Source organism: Ambystoma mexicanum, chromosome 9 (assembly GCF_040938575.1).
Source record: "Ambystoma mexicanum isolate Mex_15411 chromosome 9, UKY_AmexF1_1, whole genome shotgun sequence".
Classification (NCBI taxonomy): domain Eukaryota; kingdom Metazoa; phylum Chordata; class Amphibia; order Caudata; family Ambystomatidae; genus Ambystoma; species Ambystoma mexicanum.
The window spans coordinates 526,207,477-526,227,734 of record NC_090931.1 but is presented as its reverse complement, the minus strand read 5'-3'; the positions used below and the strand labels follow the sequence as shown (position 1 = coordinate 526,227,734).

At 44.9% G+C, this 20,258-nt stretch overlaps 1 protein-coding gene across 4 annotated transcripts in view; it reads right to left on the bottom strand.

The window, feature by feature from the left end:
* The window catches only part of BCAS3 (BCAS3 microtubule associated cell migration factor), a 3,943,855-nt gene that overhangs the window by 2,920,355 nt on the left and 1,003,242 nt on the right, over nucleotides 1-20,258 (bottom strand). For all 4 annotated transcript variants that reach the window (XM_069615076.1, XM_069615077.1, XM_069615079.1 and 1 more), the window contains exon 7: nucleotides 8,103-8,175. In XM_069615076.1, the coding sequence (XP_069471177.1) occupies nucleotides 8,103-8,175 (73 nt within the window). The remainder of the gene's footprint in view (nucleotides 1-8,102; nucleotides 8,176-20,258) is intronic.

The window sequence follows — 20,258 nt, the reverse complement described above, 5'->3', positions numbered from 1 at the left end:
TCCTCCAATCCGCAGCACAAACCTCCACCAGACCTCAGAGATTAATGGAAGGACTGGAAACGTTTCGCCTGGAGGGGCAAGTGCGCAAGCACAGTTTAGTTGCCCATGGTGCACTGCCCAAAGTCGACAATGCATCGACCACAACACCCAGCGCAAGTAAACTCAGTACCATCCTCACCCCCACCTACACACACGTTCTCAAAAGGAAATCATATAAATACACACACACAAACATGTGTGAAATGTCACTTTTGTTGTGTCATTTGAGGACAGTATACAACATATCATTTTGCTGTGGTTTCTTAGAGACCTGTGCCCCAGAAAACCTCCCTTATATAACAAACATAGGATAATATAATTTGGTCAAATTGGAATGTTGGGATTTGAGCCAAGGTTTCTTGGTGTTTCAGTTTGCAAATTGACAGCTATCATGAAAAAAAACCATAGCTGGATACTTATCTTTCCACCCACAACAAACCCATATCTGACACCCTACCTACAGCCACCCAACATAAGACCCACACCAGGCATCCTGCCTCCCCACTAGTGGGCATTTAATTTATGGAGTAACACTATAGATTACAAACCCATATGCAAGACTTACATACACACAGCACAAACAGAATGAAATCACTGCTGGGCGAATGAAATTTTAACCGTTAAGAAAAATAAGTCACAGAAAGATAAGGTGTTTTTCTCAGGATCACATAACATGTGAAGTGTGACAGACAAGATTTGATGTCTGGTTTCTACGTTCAGAATTTACATTTAGATCACAGATGTCATCTTTGGCTGTTCTAGGCTTAGTTTTCGAACCAACAAATCACATTGAACGGCTAAACTAGTACATGGTTCAATAAATCTGTCTTTCAAAGCATCAAGTCACATGATAAAGTAATCTGACAAAATAGAAGACACACTCTATTAGATGAACATGCTTAAAAAAGCAAGCATGCATCACTTTGTCAGAAAAAGAAAGCATCAGAGTCAGCCACGCAATCTGGTGCAGTGACATACAGGTTAATCACTGATCTCAGCAAATGTAACTCAATCTGCTAAACTACCTATCAAGAGTTGCACCTTTCTAATTTACCCTATTTTCTTTGCACGTCGCCATCATGTGTCTATCCCTTGTACCTCACCCACAAGGCCCCACCTTGTCCCTTACAATTAACTTTCAGATCTCTTTTCTGCTTTTGCTCCATCCCTTAACTCAATCCTCTTCCAGTACTCCACACTCAAAACCTTATCTTGGCCATATAGCTCAGTCATCAATATGTTGCTACTCACCTCCTTTGAGTGCCCACCACACTTCATATATTGCACAAAAAACACTCCGAGCTGTAGATACAATTCAAGGGTATGTCATTTTTGTATTTGTGGGAGCTAGGGTTGTTCCTGTCTCTTTTGCCTGAGTTTGACCCTCCTCCCAAACCCAGGCACCAGTAACCCCATCTTTAGTGCTAGGGAATGATTACCCCTACTGTCTAAAAACTGTCTTGGACTACAAATGGTACACTCAGATGCTGGTTGTCTAAACTCCTTCCGGGACTTACTCTCTCCTAGGATTAGTGTTCTAATGGGAATTGGGATAGTGCCAAGGACATACTGTGTTGGATGTAGGCTGATCCTGTCATGCCACCTTCTACACAATAATTCTATGAAGAAGAATGAGCCGGCTCAGTGGAGGGAACCCATATAGTCCTTTTGTAAAGGTTTGTGAGTGCAGCAATAGTCGTTTTCCGATATTCTGTGGGGCATAATCATATTCCTGTATTTCATGAGATCTACCATGAGGAAGATGTGGCACGTTAGGCTTTGTACGTCGAAACCAGTCATTGTTTTTCCTGGGGATTGTGCCGCTTATTCTGTACTACTGTACTTCAAAGGACGAGGCGACTGGATCCTCCACAAAGACTGGTTTCCAATATTGACTGGAAACTCCACAAAGACTATGTTACAATACTAAAGATGGTAATATAAAACAGATGAAGTAGCTCTCTTCCAATAATTAGACAACAACTTTTGTATCATTGGTTGAATGTATTTTGTTGTCACTTGTTTTATACAAAACAAATGTCTTTATTCAAATGATTGTGTGTGCATCATTGTTACTGCTTTCGTAATCACGGTCTCATAACTGATCCTTCACTCTTTTTTATTTTCACTTTTATCTTTTATTTGGCCGGCTTTTCCATTTAAATGTGTTTACCTGTGCCATTGCCTTTTTTTGCAAATTGTTGTCATTTATGTGGTTTAATGGATGTAAATAAAATTCAGTATTTGTTGCATCAAAATATTTTTCTGTACACATACACATCTACATTCTACTCGTAGTACTGCAGCCATCTGCCTTACTCCTCCCACTAATCTTCTGTCCCTCTGATGTGTAACCTCTCAACTTGCTTGTAATGCAAACACGCACACTTACACTGCAGAACCACTTCCACTCTTAAGCCAATACCTCACCTGCTCCACAAATCTCCTCCACAAGAAACCAACTCCATCCTTCCTCCTTCTGGTCTCTTGGTCATCCTCGCCTCCACCTTTGACCACACCCATGATCACACTTCTTCCCCCCCTGCTCAAGCCCTCCCACCTCCATGAGGACCGGGCAACTTTCCCTGGCCAATTAGGCACTGTCTTTCCCACCCCTGAGGTGTATGTGCAGCAAAAATGTAGAAGAAGGGAACTAGGAGCCACCCATTTTCCCAGCACTGGTTTGACACGTAATGGTCTGACATCCAGGAATGTCTGTGCTCCTCTTTGTATTGCAGAGTATGTTCTGTGGTATGTCACTGTGAGTTCCGGGAGGGAGGGTGGGTAGGCCTCCTTGTCTGGTCCCTAGTGGTATAGGGGCCATCAGGGTGTCATATTAGCTCGTTTGTATGATGTAGGGGATCCCCTAGGCAGTTGCATTCCACTCATGCAGGAAAGCGGTTTCTCTGCCCTTTGTTTGTGGCCGCTTGTGGTGCTGTCTGCCATGTAAGACGTTTGCCTCTATATGTCTCTCGCACTTGCTCTAGTCGCTCATTCATTTCTGTTTGCTGGTCTTTGTCTTCCTGCACGATCTGCCTTTGAGGAACAAGAGAAGACTGGCAAGTACCTTGCAAAGACAAGGCATGAGTAGTTAGTGGTCTGTACAGAAACATTTAGGCACCAGGCTGGGAGGCAGGAATTAGGGGTTCTCTCTGTGGCCAGCAGCCCCCTTACAGTGAGTACTAACTCGGTTTCTTTGAGGCAGGCCTCACCCTCTCCCCTTCTTGACAAATCCAGAGTGCTGGCCTTGCCACACACTTAGCCCTTTCCTTGCCCCTCACCACCATCCACGTCACTGGCTCACATGTAGATAGTAGACCACCTTGATTTGTCAGTGATTCCTTAACGGATAAGACAAATAGCTGTGGTCAGGGTCGTGCTGTTGTGAAACTGGGGGTCTAGACTTGGCGTTCATCATTCTCCATAATAAGGAATCTTGGAACAATAATGGACAACATCCTCACTCTTGACCCACAAGTCAAAAGCATTGTCAGAAGCTGTTTCTTCCAGCTCTGCATGCTACATCGCATCTTACCGTATTTCATAATTTCTCTAATATTATCCAAACTAGACTATGCAAACAACCTCTAACTTGGATTACCTAATGAGGCAACTTCAAAGATACCAAAATGCAGCAGTAAGACTACTTCTCAGAATGAAGCAATTTGAACATCATATGCTGGCATTACATATTCTCCACTGGCCACCCATCAAAAAAAGGATTCATTTTAAAACCTAGTGCATCGCCTACTGCTCATCCCACAGAGGGGGGCCTTTCCTCCTTTAGAAGTAAATTTCAACACTACACTCCTTCCAGAACACTTAGTTCGAGCAGTACTAGACTAGTACTAGTCCCCAACTTCATGAATAAACGGCAAGGAGAATACTCACTTTCAGTTCTGGCCACAAAACTGCAGAACCCCCTACCCAAACCTCTCTGCCTTAAAGTGAACCACCTGACTTTCAGGAAACTGCTAAAGACTAGGTTTTTCAACCAGCCACTTTGAAAGAAATGAACAATAATAGAAACCGATTAAAAACTGTGCACCAGATACTTGGGCTAATTTACGACAAGCAATCTTGAAAATCCTTTGCACTACCATCTGTGGGAAAGCAATTTGATTAATGCAATCTCTGCTGCATGACAATGGTCTGCATCTTAAATAGGGATGTCACGATATTGATTTTTTGACGGTATGATAACCTTCATTTGAAATGACGGTATACCGCGGTTATTGCAGTATAGTGCGCACGTGTGTTTATAAGCATGGTGGACACCAACAGTTCTGCAAGGAATTTGGTAATCAAACAGGAGAATAATTAGCAAAGAATCCTACCGTGTAAAGACCAGAGCAATATTGTGTCTGCCCGAGTATAGTGGTACAGCCCCCCACAAGATGCAAAAGGGACTAACAAATTACATAGTATGGGCAAAGAGAGGGAGCTTTACCTGATAAGAGAATCACGTTTTCGAGTTTTCCCTGTCATCAGGGGAAAGGCACCAGGGACTAAGTCCCAGGCACCAGCAAACACAACAGGGAATCCTACATGGCACTAGTACCCGAGGGTGCAAAGTACTGCCTAGCACCAGCAACTGCAATCTGCCATTAGAGACCGAGGAGCAGTGCCTGGCCACACACTGGACGACAACACTTTTTGTCATACAACATAATTGAAATTAGAACGTACTATTTATTGCACAGGCTTGTTACTGCCTTGCAAGGCCACACACGGCAATCACTTAACACCAAAAGTAACCATGATGCTCATTCAAAAACAAATCACTTATATAAATACAGGTCTCTAAACGAAAACCATTCTCAAGAGACAAGTAAGGGAGGATGGATCAGTGGTCGAAGTGTGCGAAAAGAAGTAGTGTAGCTATGCTTCCTGCTGACTTGAACCACGCTCCCCCAAACCCCATCGTCCCACTCCCTCCCACACGCAATTCAAAACCCCAAACAAGACACCTGATGTTTAAGGGAATGTTGAGTGCAGTGCATTCATGCATTGAGGTGCAAATTTCAACTTCTACCTACACATTTATTTTAAGATGAAACCATTCCGGATTGGTTTCTTTTTAAAATAAAAGCATGGGAAAAGTAAAACGTTTAAAATAAAGTATAGGAGCACCGCTCCCGCCCACCACAGCAACACAACTGAATTGAAACACGGGTTTTCAAGTAATGGAGAAAAAAAACACATGTCAACTGAGCTTTTAACTTTTGCATTTCATGACCGTAGTATTGGCATTGGCAATGCAAAGATCTCTGTTCATATGACATGTGGGACCCAACGGTAATGAAATGCAAAAATAAAAATGAACATTCGTGCGTTTGCTGACAGATTGCCATAGAACTTGGCCAGGCCCAGGGATGAAACGACTGGTTAATTATAAGGCTGGCTTACCTTTAAGTGTGAGGTGCCCTGTGGTGTGCTGAAATCGCACACTAGCAGCAGAATCTTAAGAGGTTCTGTGTCACTCTGCAGACTTCAGGGAAACTCAGGCACATAAAGTGAGTGCTTTACTCCAACACGACCTGCGCACTAGTGGTCGCATGCATTTAATGTAGAAAAGCACAGGCACAGCTGAGACATCACGACCCTTACCCGGGTCAGACAGCAGACGCGGACTTTCTAATAGTTCCTATACTTTTATTTAAAAAAGAAACCATTCCGGAGCGGTTTCTTTACAAAATAAAAGTATAGGAACAGTGAAATGCAAAAAAGAAAAGCATGGGAGCACTGCTCCTGCACACTTCGACCACTGCATGTGGTACAGACAACAGGTCTCAGAACCTGACAGACTGTCAGTCACCCCAACTATTGGGAACATTGGTGAATGTATGAACCCTAAAGTAGGAAGTCCACCCTCGTACCACTTAATTGCAACTCAATAGGCACATCTCCTTTAGCTCAGTTTGGGACACTATCACACACACCCCTTCTCGTGCTTCCAACTGCAATGCCATTCTTTTTTCTCCCGCAGCACTAGAAGAACCCTCTTCTATTTACGACCTGCTCATTAAACAACATGTCCTTCATTATCAGTCTATGAAGCGTGCAGCTCAGGGGACAGTTTGTTACGAGCTGGTGCTGACAACTTAGTATGACAGCCAAATTTCCTTGCGTGATGCACCCAAATCGGTTCAATTGTTTAAAAATATAGAATTTCAAATAATAGTAGATAGATAATGACAACACATTTAAGTAGCAATCACACGTATTAAGGGGGCATTAATCATACAGCACTAGATTTGAACAAAGGGGGAGAAGCAGGACAGAGGGAAAGAAGGCCATGAGAAGGGAGGGAAGAAAAAGAGGATAGCGGTCCTGGTTTGGGGGCTGCTTACCTTCTTAGAACCTTGGAAATCCGTGGCACAGGCACAGCACGTAGAGTTTGGAAGTGTGACAGCAGGGTATGCAGCCCAAACAGTGACACGTGCACGATTCAGGAATGTTCCGGCCTCGGCCTGGGCCCGGGCAAACTCCACCTCCTTCACTCCCAGGCTGCTAAGGCCAGCCTAGCCCAGCCTGAGCCTCGGCAAACTCCACCTCCTTCACTCCCAGACTGCTAAGGCCAGCCCAGCCTGGGCCTGGGCAAACTCCACCTCCTCCCACTCCCATGCTTGCTGAAGCCAGCCCAGCCCAGCTTGGGCCCGGGCAAACTCCACCTCCTCCAGGGAATCCAGGCTCCCTGAAGCCAGCCCAGCCTGGGTCCGGGCAAACTCCACCTCCTCCAGTCCCCCAGGTTCAGTGAACAACACAGCCAGCTCAGCCCTATTTGCAATGCATTAATTGAAGTGCACTGCAGTACACGTGGAAAACAAAAACAGGCTTGCTGAAGCCAGCCTGGGCCCAGGCAAACTCCACCACCTCCAGCCCCCAAGGTTCAGTGAACAACACAGCCAGCCCAGCCCTATTTGCAATGCATTAATTGAAGTGCACTGCAGTACACTTGAAAAACAAAAACAGGCTTGCTGAAGCCAGCCCAGCCTGGGCCCAGGCAAACTCCACCTCCTGCAGTCCCCCAGGGTCAGTGAACAACACACAGCCAGCCCAGCCCTATTTGCAATGCATAAATTGAAGTGTATTCACTCGGTTTACCGTTACAAACACAGTAACGGTTATTGAAGCAAAATGAAATTGACAACGGTGTTTATACCGGTATACCGGTTTACCGTTACAACCCTAATCTTAAACTTAGTGAAGTTTAGAACCAGGAGCCAGGAAGCAACACAACCCTCACCCTCATCCCTCTCCGCTCGCCTCAACCCTCTACTAACTCCTCACTACACTTACGCCTCCCACACTCCTTCAGACGACCTCCAGTTCTAGTGTACCTAGGAGATTCAGACCTTATCCATTTTCTATCAACAACCATGCTGTCAATGTATGCACTCCATAATCTGAGGCCTGCCAACATGGAAAGCCTGCCCAGTCGGTACCAATCACAAACAGACTTTCTTCTCGGCACACAGGTAATGGGTACTTGCGTCCTGCATCCAGCAACACCAAAAGGTTTCTGCATCTGCATTTCTGCTACCCGAAAAATACAGCCTGCCCTGCTATCTTACAAAGCCATGTGCAGCAAGGCCAACATATTGGCAGAAAGGAGCTTTATAAGACCACTTTACATTACATTACATTTTCCCTGGTAGAAATATCTTGAAAGTCCACTGCGCAGTTCAATTAATGGAGGCAGAGGAGACTCAGAAGTGAGTCGGCCTGGGAGCTGGTCATTGAGAGGGAGTAAGGAAGACCTATTACATTTGTTGACACAAAGAAGGCAAACATAAACATGACTTTATCACAAAGACAGCACTGGACCAAGAATTTGCAATTATGCACTATAATGAAATATAATCCTATGGTTGCAGTGAATGTGTGTGAGCAGCTAGGTGATGGGAAACCGTTGTAGATAATTCCCTCAAGCAAACATCGGCCGAAAAAAATCAGGAAACAGTTTTGCCTATTAAAATGTTTTCTCTAAGAGCAACAGGCATTGATGACCGCACATGATACAAGTGCCTTAAAAAACAGTTGTGCACAACATTTCTTACCCAGAGGATCCAGTGCTTTTACAAACGCCCAAAAGGGGTCTCTTCTCAGAAAAATGATCACACTTCTGTGGACCTGTTGGTAAGAAAGAAGTCATTAAATACTAAACACTCGTCATAAATACTCATTTGTGGAAGTCCACCATGGATATCTTGATAAAAAGAATAGCCAACCTTTCAGATGTGTGCATCCCCCACATTCCTAATGATTGTATTCTCTGGGCATACACAGTAGCATTGTACAAGGCACTCAGAAATCCATTAACTAAAATGAGACTCAAGCACACAAACATTTCCACACAGTTTTCCAGTTTACAGCAACAACTTTGGTAGCTCCTTGAGAAACCTTGCCAGAAGAAAATAACCAAAAAGGTACAGTGAAAAAAATTATTATGTATAGATGTAGGTGACTAAGTAGGTGTAACTTTTTCACTATTCAGTAGTACTTAATTCGTTTACAGAAGAATATATATATCTGATTTGGCCTGATCAGGATTTAAATCAGTTACATATAAGGTTTCATAGATCTCAGAAACAAAAGCTAACTCGATGAGCTATCGGACCAAAGACAATGCTCATAGAACACTGACAGAAAGTTGAATGTCTCACTTTACACAGGATTATTTCTCTGATTATTACAATAAAACATGCTCGATACATAGCCAGATGTACATGGTGTTTGAACGTCGAGTCAAATACACCACTGAAACAGTTTAATATATAAACTGTAGAAAACTGGGCCATGTAGTGACACAAGGATTAATTACACTGCTGTCCAACCAAATATCTGTTCTGAAATAAAACAATGAGAGAGTGTGGGGTGCATTTAAAGGCCTCAAACGGAAATCCCTTTCACCAGAAAAGCCACATTTAAACACTGCAACCAGAAACGGCCTGCTATGCTTTTATTTCTTATGAGTGGCAAGCATTGGAACACTATAAGCAAACGGCCCTGCTTTGCTTTAATTTCACCTGAATGACAAGAAGTTATATACTGCAACTAAAAACAGACCTGCTTTACTGTTATGTCACATGAGGGGCAAGAATTTCAACACTACAAAGAACATGGCTTTTGTTTTCCCTTTCACATGAACAGCAGCCCTTTAAACACTGCTAACGAAAAATGGCTTGTGTTCATGTCAAATTAAAGAACCATGGAAAAAGGGGGCCTACCCATCATTATCAATGGACTAACAGCAAATGTGAATTCACCCAAGGATGTAACTTAGAATCATGTGACCTGCATGACAGGATTTAAACATTAAAAGCAAAAAGCCTGCACACTTGTGAAAAGAAATTGACTTTAAAAGCCACAGTGGAAAGACAGCATTGCTCATGCAGAAAATGTCAGGGAAATATCATGTGAGCATTGACCAAAGTGAATGCAGATTATGTTCCAATTTACAAAACTCCAGTCACCTTCGAATAGACCCTCACTACAGGAAAAAAACGGTTCTGGCCTGAAGGCAGGAACTCATGATGACAAAGCCCCACTCCCACTGGATATCACACATATCCTATAACCATCCCGCAATAAAATGCGATGCTGGAGAGGGCGTCCTAATTCCCTGCTATGCAGACATGAAGGCTGGAGCCCAAAGATTTCAAAGGAGGCAAAGTGTGGCTAGAGCTTGACCAGGAGGTGTGAGCTCATTGCTGCACCCCCTATAAAAGAACCCACACCACTTCAAAGAGACTTATGAAAAACTCTGGTTACAGGCTGAACCCGGGGAGACAGATGGCTGTTGGGGGATGAAGCGGCCCTCTCCCAGGTGGAACAAGATACGCCCAAGTTACATTAAAAGACAGATTTCATTTTAGGCATTTTTCGCAGCAATCAGAATAAGAATCAATTTAGTTTTATACTTTTTTCCTGTAATTTCCACACGGTTTTAAAGAGACTAATTGCACTTCCCTAGGATTTTGGGAACTGTAATGGCCAGTTAGATTACGTTTCTGGCTGATAGGAACATGTGACAATTAGGGGATTTGATGAGAAGATGGAAAATGAAATTAGGAACATGCTTGCTCATTTGCAGATTCATAACTTTTGTACATTTTATGAAAAGCACAAAAGTGTGCCAAATGGCCGCGCTGCATCGTACGGAGTTGGCGATCGGCTTACCTAATTCCCTATGACCAGCTAAAACCAAATGTCTGTTTCCTATGGCAGGAGCTAGTATAGCTATGAAGTTATGATACATAACTTATTTTTCACAAAAAGTTGAGCTGAGAACAAAGCAGTGTAATAAATGCAAACAGACAGATGGTGCTCTCTTCCCTTGAACCAATCATGCCAGGGGGCGGAGAGACAGAGAGAAACTGTCCAATACTGGTGGCAGGGATAATTATAGGGTACTCCACCTAGATTGTAAAGTTAGTGATGTCATTCATGCTATATAAGCAGGACTGTACTAGGTTAGAGAGACACGCACCAAAATCCAGGGAGAATGGAGAAGGAGGACCGAGAGAAGGCAGCTGAACCTTACCATCCTAGAGAGCGCAGTGACCAGACCCCTTGCCCTAGCTGTCCAGAGTGTCCTGAGATCCAGCTGGCTTTCCTGAATCCCAAACCAAGGTTTGCTTTGCAAGTAGCATATACCCCAGCCCTAAATTGCATAAGCCCTTAGATTTTTGTTGCATTGCATCCAATATTTCTTCCATTGAAAACCCACTAAATTGCCAGTGTAATTCAGTCACCTTCCCATAGTAGAATCTATTACTAACCTGTCTACGTTAGAAGATCTCCTTTGGAAAACCTCTCAGTTGTCTGTTTAAATCCCCTGTTTTTTTTAAAGTAAATCAATTAATTCCCCCATTGAAATTAACAGTACAAGATTGTTGAAATACGAAATTAACCATCTTGTACCTGGTATTTGTATTTAATTGTTATAGTAATTAAAGTGTTGTCTCAAAAGAATTAGTCTCCTTGTAACTAAAAACCGAATTTGTCAGTGTATTGTGTGCATTGCCAAACTAATTCCCATTTGCATCTGTCCTATTAAACCCCAAACCATTGTTCCATTGTGAGCAATCCCTTTTGCCTAGAGGTCTACCTGTTATGTGCCTCTGTCCTTGTCACTGAAAACCGATTTTCCTATTGTAAGCTAAACCCCTTTCCTGAGCTGCCTGTCATTGTAAACCCAATGTAAACAAATTTCAATTTGCCACTGTATTTTTCCCTTTTGTATTTGCTTTCTCCCAAAACCGATTTTCCCACTTCATGTCTATTCTTCTGGTGTGCTGATTAGTATTCTATAAATGTTCCCAATAAGCAATATGAATTTCCTTTCATTCTGTCCCCTAACAGTTATGAACAATAATCGAAATCCCATTCTGCCATTTTGCTCCAGAAACAGGTTTTCACTTTCTTTGCTACCTTTCCATCTTGTGGTGGTGGGCTTTACCGCAAATCCGATTTTCGCTCTCTATTCCTACTCCTTGTCACTGCCTTCCATTCAAAGGAGTCAAGTTTAGCTGATGTTTGGGGTGAGTGTTGCAGGGGGGAGTGTTAAACAGTTGGTGCTATCAATTGGTAAAACATTTTTTTTCTGTTTTGACATTAAAGAATTATAATAGGATCTTAACCTAATTGTTATGTACAGATCATTGCATTAGTGTTGCCACAACATTGGTGGCTGTGATTTTCCTTTTTCATTAAATAATAAATTAATACATATTTTATCAATACACACCGGCCTGGTTCCTAGTCCAATGTGACACAGGGTGTTTGTGGAGGTTGGGTGCGAGACGGGTTGGAGGCCTACTAAAAAAATAAAAAGAATCTGTAGTCTATTAAAAATGTAAAGCGCTTTATTGTGTGCCACATCCATTGTAGGGGAATGAGTTCCCTAGTTGGCGTGTGATGTGTTATAAAATGTGACAAGAGCATTGTGAGGAACCACAATATCATGCGAATCATCCGAAGAAAAAGAAATCTAAGCTTTTCTCGGCTACTAAAGAAAGTATTTAGAATGTGAAATGTTGGTTTAACAGTTGTTACACTCTTCCCTCGCACACTCTATTGGGCCCATCACATCAATCCCTACTTTTTCCCCACACATCTATGGGTACCCCCACATGTTTCAACGGTACTGCAGCCGTTTTCCTTGTAGTCACTTTCTGCATACGCCTGACAGTCCTTCATTGCACTCTCCACCATTTCATCCATCCCTGGACACCAGTATCGTGCCCTCAGTCTTCTTTTAGTAAGACGGTGACCTAAATGTCCATGGTGAGCATTTGTCACAATCTTTTGCCTCAGCTCTTGGGGACGAACATGTTTTTCCTTTCTCGCCAACCCCCACTCGCACAGCATACGTTCATCCTTAAACATGGTGTATGCGGTCTCACAATCTTGTTTACTTGGTCACCCTTTCTGCATGTATTCCATTATATGCCTCCACTAATCATCCCCTTCCGCCGCAAATGCTCCCACCAAGTAACGTACACAGGCCACCCACATGTCCATTCGTTCTCCCCCCCCCGTTGATGCATCTGTGGGAGGCAATCTTGATAAACAATCTACTACTACATTATTCTTCCTAGGAACACAGTCTTCCACAAAATTAAACTCCTGAGTGTTTGCCAACCACTTCGCAATTCGGGTGTTGCCATGCCTGATGCCCTTGCGGAGAATAAGTGCTGCAACATGCCCATGCCTATTTCTCCATTACCAAGTATTTTCTCTCACACTTGTTCAATGCCTTCGAGACAAAAGAAATAGGAACTTCATCGTCTCTGACTCAGCACTGCCCTTTATTCCCTTCAGGCTGGCATCCACCGTTATAAAAGTACTCACACCCATAACAAACCTATACAGAGTGGATGTCATCAAATGCCTCATCTTTTCAGACCACTTGAAAGGAACACCTGTTTTGAGTACCTCCCTCAACTCTCCCATTTTCTCTGAGAAATGTGGAATTTCTTTTGCATACAACTCTACAAGTCCAAAGGACAATCTCAATTGCTCCTTGTCCCCAGGTTCGCTCACTCCATCTACTCCCACCAGCTCAGATTTTGCTTTTAACCCTACTCCTGTTACTATATGGTCCAAATAGGAAACTTCAGCCACCTTAAATTTGCACTTTTCTTTCTTTACTGTCAATCCTGCCTCTCTCAAAGTTTCTAATGCATGCATCAATAGTCTGTCATGCTCCTCCGCATCCGATGCACACACTACTATATCTGGCTACAGCCAGGTTCCAAGTTACATACAACACAGCTGTTTACATGTTGCCAATATTATGGCTCAAAGACTCTCCTAAATCTGGATACAAATGATCAGCAGTCTTGGCACCCTAGTCTACATAGCACCTTAGACAAGGATATGTACCATTCTGCTTGGCTGTTTACCAGCCATAGAGGGGGGTTAAATAAAGCTTTGTAAATACACAAAGCGTTTGTACTTACAAACCTTTTACTCACCGTTTTTGTTGGAAGCTCACCTGATGGGGTCACCTCTTCCGTATTTACCTTAATGTTGCTTTACAGGAGCAGCTGGGTGGCAGTTGTATGCCAGACCCATATTTCCCCCATAGTACCTCATACTTATAGCACTGCTCATCACAAGCCTCTAATGAGCTAACTACATGAAAAATAGCCGAAAAATCATCACTAAACCTAAAAAACAGTTTGCGAACCTCAGGGGCAGATATGTAAACAGCTATTTTGAAGGTATTGTTTATTACATTAGAGAAATAATGTAAATGTAATAATCACAGAGCATTTTCTTTTCCACTGTCTCAAAATACATATTCTGATGGTTTTACCCTCCGAAACATTTGCATTATAGTAGTATTTCTAGGAAGCACGGTTGAACCAGGCTTCCTAGAAACACTACTATAATGCTGTCCGAATGTTGGCGATGGTGGGCCGGGAGCACCGAAAAATCTCACAAAGGGCACCAGCAGACCTGAGGCTGGCACTAACAAACGTACCCCGGATCTTAAGCAGGTGTCACTTAAAATCCATCTCTATATTCCATCTTGTTTAACATGCAAACATATCAAGAAGGCATGGCAGGCGCTTCATTGTTAGTCAATGCGCCCGCGGCAGCGGAGCACATTTAAGAACAGGGTGCTGATGCACCCTATTCAGAGCATTACCTCCTCGCCGGAGCGAGGAGGTTTAAAAAGTAAAAGAAAAAGTGACACTTCCTGGCCCCGCCCCTGTTGACCAGGGGCACTGCTGCCCCTAAGGCCGGTCCCGATTATGTGATTCATACAAACTCCCCCCCCAAAAAAAACACTACAAACTTAAGTCTGTTTCACATGCTTATTAATTCATACTCTGGGGTGAGCTGAGTAATTAACCCAGTGTTATAGTTGCTACAGTGCCGCGTACCTCACCAACTCACTGTAGCTGGCAGGTTTGGAGCGTCACATTTATTTTACAAAGATGTGTGCTCACGGGTGCATCCGCAGATATTTCCTGATATCATTTAGCATCCCAAGAGCCAACGGTGTGCCCCAAGCATGCTGTAGGGTTCGAGTCACCTGCTATTGACTGTTTTGACTTAAGCCCCTCCTGGGATCTTGCAAAGTCACGTGTACAGTGACATGTGGTAGACGTGTCACCATGTTAATAAAAGGCACGCACGCACGCATGCCCGTACCCACTCCTGAAGACCAAGTCCATGCCCCTCTGGACAAAGATCAACGTCAACTAGGCGATCATCAGACCAACCATGACGTATGACTCCCCAGCATGGATGACCTGCCATGAGCGACTCTGGAAGAGTCTTCAGATAGTCCAGAACAAGGCTGTGCGGATATCGTCTGGAGCTCCAATCTTCACAAGGATAGCAGACCTTCACAGAGACCTGGACCTCAAGATGTTGGACGAACATCTAGCAAAGCGGAGAAAGAACTTCTGCCAAGGACTGGATCAGAACCCGAACGTCTGATCATAAGACTCACTGCCACCACTGCAAACCCCTTCGACCGCTATCCATGGCCCATCACTGCGAAGACCCTGTGAAACCAGCCCTACTGTGACAAGACCACACAGACCAAGAAGAATACTAACCCACGACTACATACTCAACCCGAAAAGATGGAGTAATGAGGCTCAAGCCTCGGTATCGAAAAACCACAGCTGATGGATACAAATCTATCAGTAAGAAGAAGAACTGTGTCCGTGCGTCAGTGTATACCAACTGACCCTGCCTCAGTCTCTCCTTGTGGTGCTGCGCCAGCGCAAAAACCGGGGCAGGTTGTCTGGCCACCAGAGCCCTATACTAGAGGGGGCCGGCACCCCCATAACAACTGGTGATGAGGTTTTCAGACCCGGTGTGCATGGGCGGCACACCACTGCGAGCGCCTACCTTGCGGAGCGCATTGAATGGTCGGGTTTCGCCGGAAAACCGTCGGTCTGATCGATGAGGTCCTGCTGCAGGATGAGCTGCCGGATGCACCAAGACTTGAATGGGGCTGTCCGCTCCCACCTGGGAGAGAGAGAGGAGTGGTGCTGCAAAGACCACAGCCGCATAACTGCTTGTTGTGCTCCTGCCTGGGGGAGAGAGGTACAGGCAAGGACTGCACCGTATTAATGGGCAGTGAACTCCAGCCTGGGGTAGACAAGGGGTGCGGTATAGACCACGGCCACTTTGACGTTCACTGAAGCACCCCAACTGTCAGGCCATGTCCGACAACAGTTGGCCCACCAAACCTGCCTGAGTGCTGGCCAATGCTGCCGGAGTGCCCGGAGCGTTCTCCATCAACCTGCCTATCCAGGGAGCCCCGCTGTGCAGCGCCGGCCAGGAGCAGGTCAGTATACACCACCATCCCCCCATGAACAAAGAAAGGCAGCCGATGTGGCCCCCCGGGTGCGGCTTTCCCAGTTGGCCAGAAGTGCAAGGAGCTCCCTTGCTGAACTAAAAACAGAAGTATTACCCAAGTGTGGCTGACCACACGTTCTCCTCCCTACCCCCCCCCCCCCCCCAATCCCCTCCTACATGAACTGTAATGTGCATCTTGAAACACATGTGTATAGGCGCGTTACAAATACCATATCATATCATATCATATCTCGAACTGTGGCCCTGCCAAGGTGCAAGGCTTATGTGCTGGGCTGAAAAAATGGATCCAGTAAGGTGCATGTCCCGGTTGCACCACCTCTCCTGGGCTAATAAAGTTTCACCCTTGGAGGGGTGTGCCCCCAATGCATACAGGCAGTGATGTATTTCGGTGCTATGCTGCGGCCTGCATGGCAGGCCTAATTTGGCCACAGTCAAAATGACTGCTGTCCGCATCCATGTAACTGTGTAATTTATTGTGTGCAGTGTTGCGTTTGTCCTCATTTTATTTTATACTGCTGGCATGGGATGTTGTAACTTAAGACCCTGCTGTGCTCCCTCGAAGTCGCGTGTACAGTGACAATGGTAGATGTGTCACTGTGTTAATAAAAGGCGCGCACGGCCACCCGCGCGCCAGTCTATACCAACTGACCCTGCCTCAGTGTCTCGTTGCAGGGCTGCGCCAGCGCGAACACCAGGGCAGACGGCCTGCCCACTAGAGCCCTATACAAGAGAGGGCCAGCCCCCATAACATTAACCAACTAATGGTGGAGACAGCCGTGACTGTTGTGGTGGCGAGTGTCTAGCTGTCTCTTATTCTCGCACAAACTGAGCAGGTTGAAGACGAGGGATGGAGCCCATTGTGTGAGGCATAATTAACACATTACAATGAAGACACGCAAGGCTAAGTTCCAGCTTGAAGTTCAAGAGAAATGGGCTACCTTGGGGGTCAAATAGTTTAATTTTGTGCCCCTCCCTATGTCCTTCCTAATTAAAAAGGATGCATCCCCTTAGGTCTCATCAACTCCCAAACCCATTATGTATTCTAGCTTGTAGAAGATAACCTGTGCAGCATGTCTGACAGTAAGTCATTTCAGTTGTCAGTTACCAGATACAGCATCCGCTCAAGCGTCTACCATGGCTCCAACTGGAACAAAACCCCTTTCATTGTCAATCTACTGAGAAGTGTCCAACTACAGTGAACCTGGGTTAAATCGGGTCTATTTGTTATGCATCTATAACAATATACAAGAATCTCTATAGCCCTTAAACATAGTGTGCACCAAAGCAAGGAGTTCAAGGATGATATTCTAGATTGTTTCCAGGACAATTAATCATTCGCAACACATTTTTATATACACAAAAAAGATGTAGGATAGCGGGTATTATATTTTACGACTACATCCTATCCTCATAATTCAGAAACCAACAAAATAAAAGGGCTAGTGAATGTAAAAGGGTCGGGCTAGAGAAAGATGTCCTTAATTCCCCTGCATTTAAATCTTTTTTATTTATTTAAACTGACCAAATTAATTAATCTTCAGGACATTTTTCTAAAGAGAACTGTTTTGTCCTAATATTGTTGTCAACATTTTTGAAGAGGATAGCTTTTTTCCAACCTATAAAAAATTATAAAAAGAAAAGAAATAAGACCTTTCCTTGCAGATTGTGCAATTATCATAGCGCCTACTCCGGGCACCTGACGCAAAAAGTGTGTTTGAGGACCCTCATCATTTCCTACGTTTTGCAAAGATGGAACAAGATACGAGAGATGAACTGTAAGCCCCTGCCAGACACTATTTCTCTGGCAGACCATGCAGTCAGTATATCTCATGAAAGAACACCTTGGCCATGTAAGCTGCCGTGGGCAGTCCAGACAAGGCGATGAAATTAGCAAGTTTTGAAAAACAGTCCAACACCACTATGATACAAGTCATGTTTGGCGAAGGTACGTCTACAACGTGGCTGACTTTTTCTTTGGAAAAAACAAACAGGAAAGTTTAGCAGATTATGCCTTGAGCTCCTTCACCTGTCTAGCGGAAGTGATGGCAATCAGGAACATCACTTTCAGGGTGAGAAACCTTAAACAAGAAAGGGGGTTAAATGGAGCACCCATACAAGGGGCCTGATTCACAGAATATTTCATTATGGGATTGCGCCATTATAAAACGCTTCTGTGAATCGGGCACAAAATGTCAACATTACATTTAAATCCCATGCCGACACAAAGAACTGACATTGGGTAACTTGTTTGCACAATCCCTGGAAACGTTGCATAATAGTGGGGATTGTGAAAATCAAACACTGCTCAGGGATCCTCCTAAAAACCAAAATCACGGAAAGGCACCCCTTCACTGTGCCGATGTGCAGGACTTGTGGGAGAAGTAAAAGGATCCAGATCCCTCCCCAGCACAAGGCCGAACATTTACACCACCTACATGCATAAATGGACTTGGTGGCAGGACTCTGAGCTGGGAGGAGCATGTCCATTGTATCATCCGACAAATTCCACTCTTTATATTTCAGCCTTTCAGTAGCTAGGCATGAAGATTCAAGCTGTTGAGGTTCGGATGGAGCACACGTCCTTTCAACTGGGGGAGTAGATAAACTCTACATGGAAAGCGGGAGGGAGGGTATATAGACATGTCCAGCAACTCTGAATAAGTTCTCCAGACCCAGTCAGGAACAAAAATCAATGTGAACCTGAGCTGGCGTAGTCTCTTGAAAACCAGTGGGATTACCGGGATTGGTGAGAACTGTAATGAATCAAGAGTATTCACCCCTTTTCCCCAGGGGTGAGCCACCTGAGGCTATGGAGGTGAGCCAGCTCCACAAGACCCTCCCTAGGGGTCTGGGCAAGTGGGACCTCAATGGGAGTGACTCCCCTCTAGGAGACAAAGACTGCTGTTCACGCAAGGAACTCCCTATGCCTGCAAAACTATTTGCATACATGGGACTGCCTGTAAACACCAGTAACATGGTTTCCCTTCTATTGGCTTCAGGTAATGTTGCACAGAGTACGCCACCTGAAGAGAGACGTAACACTGTGTGGAATGCAGAACAGCCTGAAAAACGAACAGGGATATCGTGGAAAGGGAGAGAGAAGCATATGAAGGGGAAGCCCTCTGATATACGCACGCATTGGAAGGGTGGAGCAGTGATAAACCGTGGAGCCAACGGCAACCTCTGAGGAAAAGACTGCCGAACAAGGACGCTGGAGGCCCGGCGTTGCACACAGTGGAGCAAGCAGTGGCCATCAGCCACTGTGGGTTCATGGTTGATAGCCAGGTCTGTATGTCTGGGTGTTCAGCGTTGTTGGTGAGGAGTAGGAATTCGGTCTTGGAGGGGTTGAGCTTCAAGTATGCACTGGACATCTAAGACTGGATCAGCGAGAGGCAGGTCCTTGATGGAGTCGATCTTGAGGTATAGTTGTGTGTCATCGGCGTATAGTTGAATGTGGATGTTGTGTGTGGCTAGGAGGGCTCCCAGTGGCTCCATGTATAGATTGAAAATCACTGGGGAGAGGATGAAACTCTGCAGGACTCCACAGGTGACGGCAGCACTGGCAATCCAGAAAAGTCCATCTGAACAAACTGCTGGCGGTTGGTGAGGTTGCACCTGAACCAGTGTAGGAAAAGGTTGCTGATCCTCATGTGCTGAAGTAGGGTGTCGGTGAGTGCTTGGTGGTCTACTGCATCGAAAGCGGCTGAGAGGTCAAGTAGAACCTGGAGGCAGGGGTGGCCATCGTCACAAATGCTGAGGGCGCTCACCTTTATGGTTGCAGTCTTCGTGCTGCATCTGGGTCTCAACCCGGATTGGTAGGTTTGAAGGAGATTGTTGGTGTTGATATGTTGCTGCAGTTGCGAGGCTACTGCTTTCACAATGATCTTACCTAGGAAGTGAAGATGGGTGATGGGGCAATAGTAACCTAGGTTTTCAGGATCCAGAGTGGGTTTCTTTAGTAGAGGGAGGTTCTGTCCCTTCTTTAGGGGCGTTGGCCTTGAGTTAGGGGGCTGCTGATGATCTCCAGGTAGGGAAGGAGAACTTCTGCTGGCAGGGTCTTGAGGATGGATACAGGGAGGATGTCGTTTGATGTGGCTTTGAGAGTGCCCAGGGTTTCTACAAGGAGCCTCATCAAAAGTTCAGCAGTAACCCTTAAAATTGGCGGAAACTTAATTAGCACCGACAATACCGTTTTGCCGGATCACGAGCCAGCGCAAATACTGCCGACTGTAAAATCAACCAGCGTTATTACAGCCTGCGCTATTACAGTCAGCCACATGAGGCGCAAACACAGCTGCATCACAGGTCCATGTACGGCGCTATTAGTGCTGAAAATCGGCGCTCGTAGCATCGAAAAC